This window comes from Meleagris gallopavo, chromosome 22 (assembly GCF_000146605.3).
Source record: "Meleagris gallopavo isolate NT-WF06-2002-E0010 breed Aviagen turkey brand Nicholas breeding stock chromosome 22, Turkey_5.1, whole genome shotgun sequence".
NCBI classification, from domain to species: domain Eukaryota; kingdom Metazoa; phylum Chordata; class Aves; order Galliformes; family Phasianidae; genus Meleagris; species Meleagris gallopavo.
Window position 1 is genome coordinate 10190889 of NC_015032.2, and position 14753 is coordinate 10205641.

A 14753-nucleotide genomic window follows, 5' to 3' on the forward strand; every position below is an offset into this window, starting at 1 on the left:
TGGAAATCTGTCACAGCCTTCAGGAGGGACGTGGTCAGTAACTGTGAAGCTATTCCTTTCATTTCTTCCTTTAACAGCTCATTGTGCAATGACATTTTTCAGTAAGTTGCAGAATTTTTTTTAAATGTAACAATCCTGTTGATGGGGTAACTGTTTACAGACAGAAGCATCTGAAAAGTAGAGGAAAGAATGGAAAATATTTTGAAACATCAAATCTGATGTGACGCAAGTATGCTGTCTGATTAGGGGTGTTAAAGAGGCATCGTTTCAAGACAAGGGGCTTGAAGAGATTGATACAAATGTGATTAATGTGCACCTATACTTGTGTATGTAACAGATTTCTGCTGATGCTACTGAACCTATGGAGTTCTGTGAGCTTCAATGCACTGACATACAAAACCACTAGCTATCCCCAACATTTTTCTTCTATTTAACAAACTAGGTAGCTTGCAAAGCACATAGCTGTTTGCCTCAAATTTGTCATTCTCACATCTTGTTCTAAATTTTTTTTTTTCATGGATTTATTCATGAGCTTGTCAGAATTTGTAGGACAGGCAATGAAATAGGAGTCCTTGACCTCAGCTTGTACCCCTGAGTGGCTTCTAAAGAACTAATCAATTCTCACTACTAACAGAAACTCATGACAACTTTAATTACTACTTTGTTGTATAAGGATTCCTAAAGCATAGTAACTTACAGTAATTCTCTATATACCTGCCCAGATTCAGCAAAGCGCTGAAATTTCATCCCTCTTGGGTAGTCTTGTTCAACTGTTCAGTTCTTTATATGCAGTCTGGAAGAATATTGAGTTAGATTGCTCTCCAAGTTAGTGGCAGAGCCAGGAAAAGTCTTATCCTGACACTTTGTGGCTTCTAGTCTGAATTCTATTCTGTGATTCCATGATAGCTGTACTCATGCTGCTGGGATAAGGTAGGGACACTGGGGTTTAGTGGAGGTGCTCCTTTCCAGTATCTACATTGATGGACTGGGTGATCTCACTAATCCTTGAAGCACATTCATAATACATGAAAGACTTTTGCATGGAGCATCTACATTTAGAGCTCTCTGTAGGAGTTTGTTCTTCTCTATGCAAATTTATATCATATTTTCTTTTAATCAGTTAAGAATTCTCAATAATTTCAAGTTTTGTTTGAGTCAGAAGCACGAACTATGAGAGGAAATTAGGGTTTGGCCCCCATTTTGGCCTCATTAAAACCAAAGTTGCTAGTTGTGGTGTTTACATTACACCAGCTTGAGGGGAGAAGGAAGGGAATTCTTCTGTGTATTAACTGTCTGGGTGATTTTCTGCAGCTGCTTTGAGGAATATGTCTGTTACTTACATTGTAACTTGGATTCTATAGACATGTGGCAAAGAGCACAGTTCTCCAGCAAGCAAGAGTTTGACTGATGGAAAACAGAAAACAGCAATCTGAAGGAAATCTTGCTGGAGGAGGAGCACGAAACAGAAATTTACTGTTGAAACCAGACTTCTGCTCTGGGCTTAAGTACCACACTCAAGCCAGTTCTGCCAGATTTGAGTGTGGCTCTGCACAGATGTAAGGAACTACTTTTTGGACCTAACTAAGCTGAGAGCTTCAATATTTTTCTGGCATTCAAACTGATGTGGGAATACATGGATTGTACTAAGGGACGTGGTTTAGCGAGGAAGTATTGGTGCTAGGTGGGCAGTTGGACTGATGATCTTGGAGGTCGTTTCCAACTGTGATGATTCTATGATTCTGTGCATGGCAACAGAAGAAACGTGTATAGCAGACAAGCGTTTTTTTTCTATTTAATCTGCCTTTTTTCTGGCTTTCCACTTTCTTGCAGCTCAGCGCTTGCAACAGTGTAGGTGTAAGCCTGAACTGTCAAGGTTTCAACTCATTTATTTTTCTGTTTATTTCAGAACCCAGCAGACTTACTGATTGGCGGTCATGTCGGTCAAACTCACATTCGTCTCTTCTGGTGATGGAGGTGGTATCAGTAGGAGTTGTTCCTTCACTGGATTCAGCACTGTGCAAAGCAGAAAATTAGCGTAAGTAAAACAAATGAACAAAAAAGTACCTGAGTCTCCAGACAATAAATATTAGATACTAGGAATGTATTTTTCAACCCAAAACATCTGTATATAGGAGTCGTTCCTTCATTTTTCATTTAAAACTATTGACTCTTGTCATGATCAGTGTTAACAGTTACACTTCACGTTGTATTATCTTACTGCTATACACACTGTACTTCAGAGATGGCTGGATTTATGATCTGTGAGAGAACTTATGTATCAAAAACTAGATAGCATCCATTTCTTTAAAGAAAAAAAAAAGTCAGTCTGGAAGGTGCTACTGAGACTCTGTTGTAATTACTGACCTCCACTTCATTGGAGGATATGATTGCAGAGATGACCTCACTTGCAAGTGCAGAAGTAGGTCTGATACTAAAATTAAAATGATACAGATAAATAATATTAGAAAAACAGTTTTCTAATTTCCAGAAATTAGTTCTTGGGATCTCAGCATGCTCAAGAATTAGTATTAGTACTCTAGTAGGAGACATTTTTCCTTCAAGCCTGTTCTAATGACCCTTATAATAAAGGATGTGTTCTGACTAATACCAGCATTCTGATAAAATGGGTAGTGTTCAGTATAGCTATGGTAATTAAAAATCTCATAGACCTTTGAAAAGATAGAGATATTAATGGTGACTCCTGACAAAATATGTAATTGAGCTCAACTAAAACTGTCCTGGAGTTATTTAAGCGGAATAGCATTACACAAGAGGAGGGACTGCTTTCTGGCAATGCCACAAACAAGAGCAAGGGAGGAAGACAAAAGAGGTCGAGAAGGCTACTGCAAATTCACTGCTGTCAGTAACAGGTCAATAGTATAACCAAGCTTGCTATCCAATCTTTCGGTTTTCAGTCCAACACAGTAACTACTAAACCATCCTAAAGCACTGTTTTTCCCTTTTTGCTTATCTTATGTTGTTGTGTAGCATTGCTGTATGCAGATAATTATCCAGCTTTTTTTCCCTCTAGAAGTGTTCTTGTTCTTCTGCATTTAGAGATCCCTAATTTATTTGTATAGCCTGTGGAGTGCTTTTTGAAGATGTGATATACGAATTCAAAGTAGTATCATCTCTGGCTGCCAGTGCATACTCGAGTAATAACAAAGTAAATTATTTTTAGGTATCATAGAGTTATTGGAAAGTATGCCTCTAAAAGTATTGTACTAAAAAAAAAATAAAAAAAATCCAAGTGTATATCACTAAAATTCTGGACTTGTTTAGTAAAATATATTTTCAAAGAACCAAAGGACTGCATTAACTTTTAGGTAAACATATCATAGTAAAGTACAAGATATGTGCAGAAATGAAATTCCAACATGACTGTGATAATGAGCAAGAAGTCTTTATATTGGAGTAAATTAATTTGTTGTGAAAGCTGGAAAATAGTCCTACACTCAGCAAGAATTAGACAGCTAAAATTACACCAATGATCTTGAGGAAGACACTGGTAAATAATTACATAAACAGACTTGAGCTCAAGTACGTTGTGGGAGTTGTAGCAGGGAAAGGATCTACCAGGAAAAGGGTGCAGCTGTTTCTCCAATAAAGAAAGTCTAAGAATGCTCAAAACAGAAAAATTTCTTTATCCCTTAAGATAAATCTATTATTTCTAGCTGCAGTGGTTTTCTGGCCAAATGCCTATACATTTTTCTATGCATTTTTTCTTATATTCCTTTTTGTTATTTAAGTGTTTAGTCAAACAGTTTTGTTCAGGAATCATGATATTAAGAGAGATCTTTGTACTAGCTTTTCAGTCATAACCTGGCAAATACCCAAGAGCCTTCTCCAGCGTGGTAAGTCTTAAAATCACCCTCTCTTAACTTAATTCTCTCTCAAGCAGTGTTGCAAAACACTGCAGGAGGCTGCAGGGGCCCAATGCAAGGTTTATTCAAAGGATGACACGCAAATCAGGTCCACGTGGATTCTTAAACAGTTGCTAAATGTACTTTTGTATTTGTCTAGCAACTTCCTGAGGCTCTCAATCAGTCACACTGTTTAATTTTTCTTCACAGTGGTCTCCACAGGAAATGTTATTACTGTTACCTATAAAATAGGAAATTTGACACTTACATTACTAAGTTCACAAGGGAGAGCAGTGACATAGCAGCCGCCTTTAAGTGCTGTCCTTAAAATCCCAAGGTAGCTATTCAATGTTGCTATTCAATTTATGAAAATAGGATTCTAAACATCAGTGCACTGAGTACCTATTGGCTATGTCACCCAGAAGATATACTGGGGGAAAGTGAGTTTTAAATCACAGTCCATCCCTATTTATTGCTTACATGCAATACTTGAAGCTGAAGGAAGGTGGTTTCCTAAATTTAGGCTTTGCAGCCTGAAACTCTGAAGGTAAACACCAAAGCCTTTCATCCCCCCCAAAAAACAAACAAAAACGAGAGTAATTTGGGCTTTTTAATTTCAAAAGATAGAATTATGTTCTGTTAGGTACCTTGCCATTTAGAATACTCATCTAAAATATGAATATGGATGCTACTTTCTTCTTTGCATGAGGGAATTTTAATTAGTGATCATTCCAGGATATGGTTTTAACTGTTGTTATTGGCTGGACTGTTACTTCCAGTGTTATTCCTATTGAAAGTCTCTTACTTTGCATGAAATACTCAAAGATTTGTTATTTTAGAGGGGAAAAAACCTCCAATGGTATTGTGGACTTTTAATTTAATATTTATGTTCCTTGGTATAGGCAACCTAAGCTTGAAATGATTTCGTTGATCAATGCTTTACATTAAGCCATCATTAAAAAAAAAAGTCACTGAAGATAATCATTGGGCTAAGAAACTAAATATCTAGTGATCTTTGGCAGCAGATTAGATGTTAAAAGAAAAGCAGAAACTGAGCACCAGGATAATTATTCCATCACCCAGCTTGATAATCTTGTTAGGCTCTGAGTCACATGCCTACACCTTAAGGCAACCAGTGGATACTTATTAAGTCTATTTGAGTTCACCATTTTCCCAGGTGAACTGAATTTAGGATGGGGATAATAGAGAAGGTGGAAAGCTTCTCTGAGTGCAACCAGTTGGCTCAGCTTCATGGAGTAGGAACCTTCTTTAAGACAATGTTATTTTAGAAGCTTGGCTTTCGGGAAGTATTAACAAAGCTGGATAAAAATAACTGAGACTTAAAAAGAGAATATGGATAGAGTGCTGTAATTCCTCAGGTTAGTGAAAATGGCCCTATGTATGGAACTTCTGTTAGAGATGGTATTTAATTTTGTTTTTGTAGTTGCTTTTAAAAGTAAGTGAGGTGTTAGATACTGGAAAAAACACTTGGATAATTATATCTTGTATGTAACCTGAGCTTGGCAGTAGGCTTTCCTCTAATATGCTGGGGGTCAAACTGATCTTTTAAGTGGTTGATGAAGGTTGGCAAAGAACTCTGAAGGCTTTTTTATGTTAGCTTTGTCAGTCCAAAAGATAATAGCTTATCTGGCCTCTTGGTAATGTTTTTAGGCTAATCATGTGTGTTTGTCCTACTCTGTGTATTTGTGCCCAAGTGAGTGCTTAGAAATGTAAATTCTTAAGTATTTCTCTAGAGTTTACTGGTAGCTGGAGAGCAGAAGTCTCCTGAAATCTACTTCTGGTTTGCAGTTGTTAGCAAAGGTTTGTTGCCTTATTTTACTGGATTGCAGATAAGAGACAGAATGAGAGTGATCCTGTCCTGCAGCATGACTTACATGACTGTCTCTGTAGTTAGCTCAGTAGCCAGTGTGAATGTGTGTGTGGAATCAGAGACTTAGCTAATGCCAAGCAAGACTTAAGAGAAATGCTAACCATGTAATTGTTTACCTTTTTGTTTTATTTGTTTATTTGCCTGAAGGCTCTTCCTTAAGTCCACTTCTAGTCTGTAGAAAGAGCCATTTCTTAGTTCTGTTGGAGTCACAAAAGAACTTGTGTCTTTTCTGCATTATGTATTTAAGCCTGTGCTTTAATTTTCTAATATTATCTGTGAAGGTGTTCTTGCTATATCAAGAGCTTTATTCTTTTCAATAAAGCCATGTGGGATGGGGCATGTAACTTGTAGCCTGAAAACTAACTGTAGGTTAGATATCTCTTTTCTTCCAGGTGATGCGTTTTTCATCTCTTCCTTATTTCCTTTCTTTTCCTACAGAAAGTCTCTCAGCAGAAGCTCAGTGAGATCAAGAATGTCATTGAAATCCTCCAAGGCTTATTCTTCACTGCAGAAAGGGGCAGTCATCTGGGATCCAAAACCACTGCAGGTGAAGAAAATTTTTGAAGCTTTGAAGAAAGGACTTAAGTAAGGACTCTTTTAAATACTGTAACTTATCATACCTAGTCATGCTGCTTAACTCTGTATATCATGTTGTTCTCTGTCTCCATCTGTCATACCTAAATTTACATAATAACTTCTCTAGGCACTGGTTTGAAATTTTGGAAGACAACAGTTTCATTTGTGCTTAGCCGATCTGCTCACAAACAAAATGTTCTAGGTCCTCTGATGTTTTTTGTTTCTTTCCTGTTTGTTATGCTTCTTAAAAAAAAAAAATAAATAATAATAATAATAATAATCAGTGACAAGTAAAACTCTGTTGGGAAATCGCCTATTATTTCTGGAGCAATTGAGATATCCCAAGAAAGGGAGGATTTCAGAGGATAGAGAGTAGGAAGCAGAAAGCCTGAGGATAAAGAAGATAATTAAAGAGGAATAGGACGGCTGGATTTTGGAGGTGATTTGAAGAAAACTTCTAGAGGAGGAGCTATTCATGAGCTGTTTCTGTTATATAAGACATATAAGATATCGTAGAGCTGTTGTAAGGTAAAGGTCTCAGCAGATCCATCTGAAAAACTTAGTAGACTTGAGGTGATGAAACAAATCTATAGTATAACCCCATCTTCCAGTGGCAGTACTAACAAGATTAAGCTCCTTACTTCAATTTTATTGCTTTAAAGCTAGAACTGTGTCAGAGGTTTGATCATAATTGACCACATGGACAATGCTGCATTAGTATGAATTTGACTAAAAAGGATGAAAGGTACAATTTGTCTGTTCTCTCTGTCTGGCAGACATGGGTGTATGCAGCAGGCATAACAGAAATCAAAGAGGGCTGGCAGTGTGAATTTGGGGTGCTCTGGCTTTGAGGAAGCTGTCAGTTTCATCACTGAAATGCTGATATTATTCAGTGTTTAAATGGAGAATAAAATATGGGTGAGCTTGCATTCTTGGTATTACAGTCTGTAATAAGATGTGGTGATAAAATGTCAGTTGTATCCACCTTTGACTCCACCAGTGACTAAAACTTTAAACTACGTCCTCAGACCTTACTATATGAAAATATACATCTTAAATCATTGGAGTTGATGTCAGTGAAGCTGGTCTAATATTGTAGGAACTTCATTTATGCTCTAAGGCTGCTGTTAGAACATAAAATAGCATCCCTTGGATTTGCAAAACTTGTATCTTTTTCCTGCTGGTATCCCGTGAAGTTTGTTCCTGTATTTCTTTGTTTTCCTCAGAATTTTTCTCCTGTGTTAATTCTGATCATAGTGTTTTGTTTTTTTTTTTTAAGAGCATGAAAAGCACTCTAACTTACATGCTCACAAGTGTCACTTTTTTTTAACAATAAAAAAAACTATGAAGTCTTGGTCCTAAAATAAATAAAAGAATCAGTAGATGTCTTATTAGAATTTAGATTTAAAACAAATAATGGAATTAAATGTTTTTGCAGAATTTAGAATTTAGCACAGCTTAGGGAGGAGAAACTATAAAGTGGATGAGAGTTTGTTCCCAGTTTTGCAGAGAGCGCCACGTGATCAGATTCCTGCCAAAACTGAGTAGCTAACTAATTGACTAAAGTAACCTATGGAAAACAACTGTATCAAATGGCAATATGAAGTCCAAATTTTAAGTAGATACAGACTAAGGCTGCTTGGTGCTGGAGTAACTTGAATTTTTAGTACAGAATGTTATACGTGCCTCTTTCTTAATACTTGTAGCAAACAATTTTTTTCTGTTAACCATCTGGGTACCATTCCGTCAAGCTGGCAGCATTAACGTGCTTTAAGTTAAAAGTGACAAAGCTCTCCTAAAAGGAAAGCAAACTTTCCTGCTAGCAGAGCTGGATGCTCCTGCAGTGAGCAATTAATGGGCAAATGTGAAGAGCAGGCAGCTGAATGCTGCGCCATTGAGTATCTTGGGTGATCTGATCTTGTAACAGTAAGAAAATCAAATGCATCAAAGCAAACTTGAAGTGTAGTTGACTAATGTGATATTATTTTAACTGCTCTGTGAATGTGTCTTATGTAGTATATACCAAGTGGCTTTAATTCCCTTTTAAATATGAGAGGAAAATCTTACCTGCGTTAAAAGCAAAATTGGAAGAAGATATTCTCAGCAGAAATAGTTAAAGGCCTTGTAAGAATTCTTAAAGGCCAACCTTTGCATGCAAGCAGCTGTAAAGAAGCCAACTGGCGTCAAGTTCTTCACACTTTGCAAAATAGTTCCTGCTCTGGAAAAAGTGACAGTTGCATTAAGAAGTTGTCTAGCATTCTAAAAGGTGGTATTCAGTTCGGCATACTAAAGCAGTGGATGATATCTGCCATACCTTGCATACAGAGTATTTCTCTAAGTTTCATTCTGCAATGCAAGTGGTTAATGCTGCAGGTTTGTTTTTTTTTTTAAAGATGGGGTTGGTTGATGAAGACTTACTCCTCCATAACTGTAAGAAAAGACTTGCTGAACAAATGAACTATTTTTCTACCTCAAAAAAGGTATTCTGAGATTTTAGGGACCTAAGTTCCTCTTTTACAGGTGCTTCTGTATATCTGTCTCCTGATCTTCTAGGAATAATTTGGCATTGAGAACAAATAATTACCAATGGAAACTGCCCTTCCTCATATGTTGATCCATGTCCATCTGTAAGGCCATTCATCCCTCTAGAGAAGAAAAGGAAAATTTCTAGAGAAGGAATTTGTTTTTTAACATTCTGCTGAAAAAAAATCTTTGAGAAGGTATCATAATGAATGTACCAGAAAAATGTAATGCTTCTGGTTTTCTTTCTTTCCAGTGAGTACCTAGAAGCACATCAGACTGAATTGGATTATCTCTCTGATCGACACAAAGATACAAAAAGGAACTCCAGATTGGTACGTAGATCTTAATAACTAAATGAATTTTAAAAGGCTGACACAAAAATAGATGATATCTCTCACATCTGGAACTCTTGGGGGTTTTCTAGTTAAAGACTGAGGTGAGATCCAGCAAATCATCACAATCTAGAATTTATGGAGCAAATTTGAACTTGAAATTTCCCTCTTTCAGCATCCACCTTTGTTGTTTAGATCACACTCCTTTTCTTACTAGGGTTATATTTCCTCAAGTCTGAAGTAGAAAGACCACACTTCGTTTTTAATAGCTGATAAGTGTATCTTAGCAACATAGATTCTGCTCTGTTCACAACTCCCTAAAAGTACCTTCAGCAACAGTGTTAATGAAAAGATAACTCGCACATCAGAATTTCTTTCATTTGGGAAATGATAGGCAAAACAATAAAGTCTTATGTGCCATGACCACATCCAAGACATTGTTACATCTAAAGGTGAGAGGGCTGCTGTCTCAATTCAAGCATCTTTGGTGGAGTTGGGGAAGCAAACCAACCACACAAAGAAAACAAGACTACTTCTAAAGTTTTTGGGTTGTCTCCTTGTAGTAAACAAAACCTATTAATTTAGTGCATCTAGATTGAATGCATGGTGAGTTCCATCATAAATATAAAAATTTGTTAATTTAATACAAAGATGTGATCTCCTGTTCAATTTGTGCTGTTTGTCTTTCAGGCCTTCTACTATGACCTTGATAAGGTAAGAATTGTGAGTATTGCAAAAATGGAAAAAGTAATGATGCTTACTGTGTTACTTAAAGACTTAAGTTTAGGAAATACTGAAAAAACTAATCAAGTTTGTTCTCTCTTTACCTACCTACCTACTTCAAAAGCAAATTCGTTCTGTGGAGAGATACATTAGAAAACTGGAGTTCCACATAAGCCAAGTAAGAGAATTTTGTCTTGTATGCGTGAGACATTTCTATATCAGCAAACTCTCTGAATAGAAAATAGTTTGATTATAGTTTTTCTAAAGATAAATGATACTGGATACTTTCTGAAAGCTATAACCACTCTGTTATGAAATAAGGGGATTTTTATTTATTTTCTTGAATGCTTCTATTCAGTCTGAATGTTTGCCTTGGTCCAACCTGAGTTTGCCTGTGAAACCAATTTGTATACTCAACCAGTTTTTCCAGAAAGTACTTATGCTTTTAGGACATTTCCATGTTATCCCCCATCACTTCCAAAATGTGCATGTCTGCTTCTAAAGGAATTAAATCTTTTTAGACACAGTTAAAGCTGTAGGTGTATTAATGTGTTTTAAGAGAATCAGCTTCCTGTTTTGTGAGTAATTTTGCCGTTAACAAGGTATTACTCTACTTTCTGTCTTCTAGTCTAATAATTGTAGAGCAAATTATTTCTAAATATCTACTCCTCTTTGTTTTCAGGAATATAAACAGTTATCTTTCTACCAATCTGTAAAATGCATGAGTTGCAGTACTAAGATAATGGGTTTTGTTTATGGGTCTTCTATTTTCTTTTTTTCCCCTCCATTAAAGACTGACCATGTTCCTTATTGAAATTATCCACAAATCTTAAAGGTAGAAGAACTCTATGAAGCTTATTGTATCCAGTGCAGACTACGAGATGGCGCCACTAATATGAAACATGCCTTTTCCTTGTCTCCTTCCACCAAAGCCTCCAGGGAGAGCCTAGTGGAGCTCTATAAGAACTTTCAGGAGTGTACAGAGGTAGGAAATACCACTAATGTGTAGCGAAGACCTGACTGGTGCTTAGCAAAAAAAGCATCAGGAGCTGTTGATGTCTTTTCCAGTAATGGGGATTTAGAAACTTAACGTGTGACTAAAATACAGTATATAATGCGAACTGAAACTCATGAGATAATACCTTTCAGGCAAAGCTCTGGTTTCCTCCCTGTTTTTGTCCACTACTCAGTTTGGCTTCAAGCTCTCGTGAAGCAGGGGGTTGTTAGAGTTAGGGTAGTATGGTTAGGTTGCAGTTGGACTTGATGATCTTTAAGGTCTTTTCCAACCAGAGCAATTCTATGATTCTATTCTCTGATTCTATGAAGACAAATGAAAAACTCATTGCATTTCTGCTGTAATGTTGGTGTCCATTATGACTTCCATTGTAAGCAATGTGATGAATATTGAATTCAAAATGTGCAACTAACTTAAGCTATTTCTATAGAACAAGTGGTGGAAAGTAAGTGAAGATGAACTGATTAAAAGTTCCACTCTTTCATGGGGAGGCATCACGATTTCCTATCTTAACAGTGGTATGAATGTTCTCTCCATTGGCCTCCACTAGTGCAAGTGTTAGCTGTTATATAAAATAAATATAAGCCAAAGTCATTTAAAGATAGCATAAGAACATGACATGTATGGAAAGGGAGCTACTATATTCACTCTGCTTTTCAGTCCTAGTTGACTGTTCAATCTTTCTTCTAGGACATGTGCTTCATAGAAGGGGCGTTAGAGGTCCATTTAGGAGAGTTTCACTTGAAGATGAAAGGTATGTTCTTGTCACATTGTTTTCAAGACTCATTAGTTCAATAAGTAGACTCTAAACGAATCAGGTTTCTACGTAGGAAACCCAAAATTAACTTGAGTTGCTTCCAGTGGTATTCTGTATCTGACCCTGACCAGAATTTTTGGTGAACCTCTGTTTGCTTCAGTGCTGTAAAACAGAGCTAGAGTGTTATTTTATATTTGAGTACAAAAGCCAACAAGGAGTTTTGGCCCAGCTTCTGCATGAGGCTAAGCGCAAGGAGATATTGAGAGGGTTACTGAGGCTTTGTTGGGACACTGTAAAACTCTTCAAATATTAGGAACTTTTCTTCTCTTTTCAGGCTTGGTGGGATTTGCACGTCTCTGCCCAGGTGACCAGTATGAGGTGCAGTATATAATCAATCATTTTGTCCTTTATGTTACTGCTGTGAATTTGTAGTTGAGGAACTGGAGAGCAAGGATACAGTGTGTAGAAGGCAAGTGGGAAACAGGCTACGGTAGAATTGTGCACTATCTTGATGAGGGCAGAGCCCTGGCATATTCACTGGTTACTCTGGCTTGAGATTGAGTAGGGAAGGATGTAAGTTAAGTGTTATGAGAGGATTTGAAAGATGGCAGTGATTGTCTATTAAAATCAGCCTGGTAGGTCTTTATCTTCAAGGTTGCCTTAGAATTAAGTAATGGTTGCTGCCTGTTTCTTGGAAGACTGCCCATGGTATAATTTCAGTGCAACTTAGTACTTCATAGAGTTTCTCTGCTACTTCTCATGATTCTAAATCAATTCCAATGTGCCATGTATTTCAGTACCTCTGCACTGCATATACAGCAGTTTTGAGGGTCTTTGGAAGTGGATGATGTATATAACTAGGCATTGATTGAAGATGTTAAAACTCACAACCTGAACCTTTGCCTCCAGTCTTCTACTTTTATCCAAGTTCATAAATACATAGTGATCAAAGGAACAGCTTTGCCTCTGCAATTTTGGAGCAAAGTTGAGACTTACGGTCCGAAGAGGATGTTCTGGGATATGCTGACCTAACATCCTTTTTTCCTTGTGATTTCCAGGTTTCTGTGCGACTGGGCCGCCAAAAATGGAGGTTGAAAGGCAAGATTGAGACTGATGACAGCCAAACGTGGGATGAAGAAGAAAAGATCTTTATACCCAATCTGCATGAGCAGTTTGAAATCAAGGTGTGGTGTATAATGGTTGGGTTGGAACCAGTGAGTTAACAGGTCTTCTGCCATACTGCTTTACCTGTTAGCCTACCGTGCGTTTATCAAAGCACTTAAGTAATTTTCTTTTCTGGACATGTAAAAATGGTAGTTAATCAATTTTCAGTGTATTGAACAGGATTCTGTCTGTTTTTCTTTTGGTGCTCCTAGCACTGGTAGCAATAGTAGTGCTTCTGTTTTCCCATGAAGTCTGATGTGTATGTTTAAAATAAAATCCTGGATTCAAATCTAGGATATTACAAGTTAAAGTTTAGATGTAGAAACACGAATGTGTATGTGTGTAGTGCTTGTATCACCCATGTGAAAAATTAAGTTCTTTGGGATCTGTTCTCTGCTGAAAATGAAAAATCGGTATAAGGAAAATACATTACTGCACCATGCACTGCTAAATGCGTAATGCCAGTGTCCCCTTATGTGGGTGTGCTGCAGATTCTTTTGTCTTATTTTACTGCAGAGATTCTCCGTGTTTACAAAGAGCCAATGACACTTATGTGCTGGTACAAACTGTACTTTAAAGAGTTATCAAATGTCTAAAGAAAGATATAAAGCACATCAAAAGAGTTCATACCCTTCATAATAAGGGTGCTCTGTGATATATAGGTTATGTTTTTTGGGTATTCCTTGAGGGAAGCTTGTGGTCTTCATATACCCTTTTGCAGCTGCCACTGGTATTGATTCTGGCATGTATCTAGCAGGTGGAGTTAATCCTTAAACAGTATTTCCAATGTAATCTGGCATCTCTCATGGGCTAGACTATGCAGCATGACTCCTGTCAACCTAAAAGTAGCTGAGATTGAAGTCTCTGCTGGATCCTATCCTAGGAAACTGTGCTAGTGCATGGTTTCCGGTTCTAGTAGTTATTTTAGAAGAGCTATTGCAGTATTTCCTTTCTAACTGGCTGCAATATCCTAGTTTCCTAAGTTATACTCTTTGTCATCTTGCCAAGACAGCCTTTAGAGGTATCCATATAACACCTCTCTTGGTGCCACTGTGTGATGTAGATGGGGTGAGAGGGTAATTGAGAGGCTGTTTTCTCATAATAGTTGTAAAGCAATACCAGTTTTTCTGAGACAATCACTTTGTTTTAGAAGAGCTAATACAAAGCTTTACACTTCTTGTTGACTTATGAAAGTATAACCAATATTTTTTCACACTGTCCTCTTCTTTCTGCTATTAGAAGTACTGTACAGCTCTGTCTTCCTCCACTTTTTTTGTGAACGATTCATGGCATATTCTTTGTGGAATATTGGCTCACAGCAGTTTAGGATCAGGGCTTTAAGTTTGTTGTGGGCGTCTGAGCAGATCTGAGCCAGGGATGATTTCTTTTCCTTTCAATGCACATGACTCTTAGGGTTGTTTTTTGAGATGAAAATGGATATATTTGTCTGTCCTAGCAGGTGACAGAACTGCGAGGACTGGCCACAGTTCTAGTTGGTGTCGTGACATGTGACAGCATAAACTTCTTTACAACCAAGCCTCAAGCAATCATTGTGGATATAACTGAACTGGGCACTATCAAGCTACAGCTGGAAGTCCTCTGGAAGTAAGTACATATTAAAATTAAAAAAGCTGGAGTAAAAGAAATATGAAATAAATAAAAGGCTCTTAAGTATGTTGCTGAGCAGCGTTCAACATCATAGTTCTCTTTCTATTTGCAGAGCAGGTGCGGGATAGATAGAAGCCTTGTGCTTCCTCACAGCAACCACAGTTACTAGGCCTGATCTCTGATTCTGTGGATCCACTCCCTAGGGAGGTGGAGGGAAAGAAAAGAACCTATTTCTGTGACACTTTTGTTCCGTTATCTATTATTAATGTTATCACAACCATGGCTAGCCACAAGAGCTGAT

General features: G+C 37.3%; 1 protein-coding gene across 3 annotated transcripts; it reads left to right on the plus strand.

Moving 5' to 3' along the window:
- The first annotated feature begins 1108 nt into the window (after positions 1-1108).
- LOC104914064 (RIPOR family member 3-like) lies at positions 1109-14747 on the plus strand. Of its 3 annotated transcripts, none has more exons than XM_010722526.3 (11): positions 1109-2035; positions 6193-6339; positions 9107-9185; positions 9876-9899; positions 10033-10086; positions 10744-10893; positions 11614-11677; positions 12015-12058; positions 12739-12864; positions 14304-14449; positions 14570-14747. In XM_010722526.3, the coding sequence occupies exons 1-11, from the start codon at positions 1935-1937 to the stop codon at positions 14619-14621; spliced, it is 987 nt and encodes a 328-aa protein (XP_010720828.2). In that variant the 5' UTR covers positions 1109-1934; the 3' UTR covers positions 14622-14747. The 3 variants fall into 3 exon arrangements, with proteins under 3 accessions (XP_010720828.2, XP_010720827.1, XP_019477829.1); XM_010722525.3 differs by having other exon boundaries at positions 1117-2035; positions 14565-14747; XM_019622284.2 differs by lacking the exon at positions 1109-2035 and adding an exon at positions 5059-5242.
- The last annotated feature ends 6 nt before the right edge of the window (positions 14748-14753 follow it).